Source organism: Montipora foliosa, chromosome 14 (genome assembly GCF_036669935.1).
Source record: "Montipora foliosa isolate CH-2021 chromosome 14, ASM3666993v2, whole genome shotgun sequence".
NCBI lineage: Eukaryota > Metazoa > Cnidaria > Anthozoa > Scleractinia > Acroporidae > Montipora > Montipora foliosa.
The window spans coordinates 13069657-13072156 of NC_090882.1; the positions used below are offsets into that span (position 1 = coordinate 13069657).

The following is a 2500-nucleotide window of genomic DNA, read 5'->3' on the forward strand; positions in this document are numbered from 1 at the left end:
AAAATCACAGGATACTTGATACTGACAACAGCGAAGAATTCGGCTGCTTGAAATCATGCCACCAAACAAAAGCAAGCGAATCTGTCGCTGAAGGAAGAGGACTAAATGAAGGAATTGTTGGGCGTGAAGCTCAATTTCGCTTAACCACTATAAACTATTTAGGAATACATTGTTACAATAAGCAGGATAATGTAGTGGTAGAAATGACAGATGAGCGCGGCGTAGCATGCGTCACAAATTTTAACGTAAATGACGACAAAGACGGAATCTATAAAATTAGCTATTGGCCCAAAGTTGAAGGTAATTTTAATTTATTAGTTAAGGTTAACAGGGAACATGTTCGTAGAAGCCCTTTTAGGATTGTAGTTAAATCGTTTGATGTCAAACCTGTATTATCATTTGGAAAACGAGGCTCCGTTGATGGGAGGTTTGAGAATCCTCGGGGGGTGGCTGTGAATAGCAAAAATGAAATTGCGGTGACATCCAACCACAAAGTTCAAATCTTCAATAATAAAGGAAATTTTGTGAGATCCTTTGGCAGAAGAGGCAGCAACCCAGGAGAATTTAATTATCCTTTTGGGGTAGCCTTCGATAAAGATGGAAATGTCTTAGTAGCAGACAAGCATAACCATCGCATCCAAATTTTTACTGGGGAGGGGATGTACATCAGCATGTTTGGTGGGGAAGGAAGCCTCGATACTCAGCTCAAGGACCCTTGGGGTTTATCATTGGATTTCAATGGTAATATTATCGTTTCTGACTCGTATAACAATTTCATTAAAATCTTCTCCCCTGATGGCACGTTTCTAAAGAAGATAGGTGGGCCTGGATCTCTCTCTTTTCCTGTTCACTGTGTTGAGTGGCGGGATAACCTCCTTATATCAGACCATGATGATAATAGTCTCAAAGTATTTACTAAGGAGGGGGACTTTAAGTACCAGTTTGGCAAGCAAGGGAAAGGGGATGGGGAATTTAATTCGCCCCGGTTTTTATCAGTAACTAAATCAGGTCATGTTATTGTGTGTGATCGAGACAATCATAAGGTGCAAGTGGTTGAACTTCCAAATGGTAAGTTTATTGGCAAGTTTGGCACACGAGGCAACAACTTAGGAGAGTTCAATTATCCGCTTTCTGTAGCCATTCTGAGTGATGGTCAAATTGTGGTGGCGGACTCTGCGAATCATCGAATTCAAATATTTGAATAGAGGGTCTCTTCTTAGACCGAAGTAATAAATATTTACTTCGATTTTACACGTGACTTGGATTAAAAACTTCACTACATTGGGCAGCCCCACAGCGTATTTCAATGCAACATATTTCAAAAGTATAGTGCATCAAGCCAGTTGCACTCAATATTTTACTCTTACTCTGAAGTTAACAATTTACTCGGGATATCCAAGGCATACCTAGTTTTATAATGGGTTTGAAATTCGAAAGTGCAGAAAAATGCCCAATTGAAATGACGTTCAGGATTTTAATTGGCTAAAGCAATGCATTACATCACTTAGAGCAAATACAATTGGCTAAAGCAGAGCATTACATCATTGGTGCAAATAGAATACACCTCCCTCTTCGGATTTGATGTAATTTTGCACAATCGATTGTGGCATATTTGCTCAGAATTGTCACTTTGGAAAAACTGGTTATTATTCTGTATGATGGCGAATCGCTTCTAGCCTGGGACGCTCGAAATGCATGCAAAAGCACACACTGTTCGCGGCAGACCCGCACTAAAAGATAAAGAGCGTCAGTTTGGGAACGGTTCGATCCGCGAACTTTGAGAGAAATACAAGGATAACTCAAATTAATGTGCATGTGAAGTCAAATGAAACTCAAATGATCTCAAATGTAGCTGAAATAGCTTGAAATGTATGCAAATGAAAAGCCAAATACTAATTCTTATACAAGCAGGAACTTAGCTGTTGACAAGAATGAACAAAATCCCAACAAAGAACGGATACCATATTGTGTGTCAAAGGCAACATGAGCCTACACGAAAACTAATTCCTGGAGCAATGACATGGCCTTCGTAGAAAAGTTCAAATGGCAACAGAAATAAGTCGTGTATCAATTTTTTTAGTTTGTTTCGTCGTGGTGTGTAGTTAGTATAATGGTCATGATGTTTTGCTCTTCGTTGAAATAGCTGCATGGATTATGACAAAGGTTAAGCTTTTGAATCTGTGTATGCTAGTGTTGTGCACCGGCCGCGATTTTAGCTGTACAACGTTTCATGTTATCGACAGAAGCTATGACGGGAACTTTAGAAAGTGATTGTGAAGCTACAACAGGGACAGTCACTACAAGAGAGTCTTCAGAAGAGGACTGTGACGTATTTGAAAAATCCGTACTGTTAGGGTTACGTGAAATTGCAAACGGTGGTAATTAACGATGAATGATATATGAAATGGATCATATATGAACTGCGGATAAAGAAGCCTGAAAATTTCAGGACTTCAACGGGGTTTGAACCCGTGACTTCGCGATACCGGTGCGACGCTCT

The 2500-nt window shown here is 39.8% G+C and overlaps 1 protein-coding gene and 1 non-coding gene across 2 annotated transcripts in view; one reads left to right on the forward strand and one right to left on the reverse strand.

Annotated features, from left to right (window-relative positions):
• LOC137984761 (E3 ubiquitin-protein ligase TRIM71-like) overlaps positions 1–1526 on the forward strand; it is a 2657-nt gene extending 1131 nt beyond the window's left edge. The window contains exon 1 of the mRNA XM_068832029.1: positions 1–1526. This exon is cut by the window's left edge and continues 1131 nt beyond it. Within this exon, the coding sequence (XP_068688130.1) occupies positions 1–1205 (1205 nt within the window). The 3' untranslated portion in view covers positions 1206–1526.
• Positions 1527–2448: 922 nt separating this feature from the next.
• The window catches only part of Trnat-ggu (transfer RNA threonine (anticodon GGU)), a 73-nt gene continuing 21 nt past the window's right edge, over positions 2449–2500 (reverse strand). The window contains exon 1 of the tRNA in view: positions 2449–2500. This exon is cut by the window's right edge and continues 21 nt beyond it. This is a non-coding gene — a tRNA (tRNA-Thr).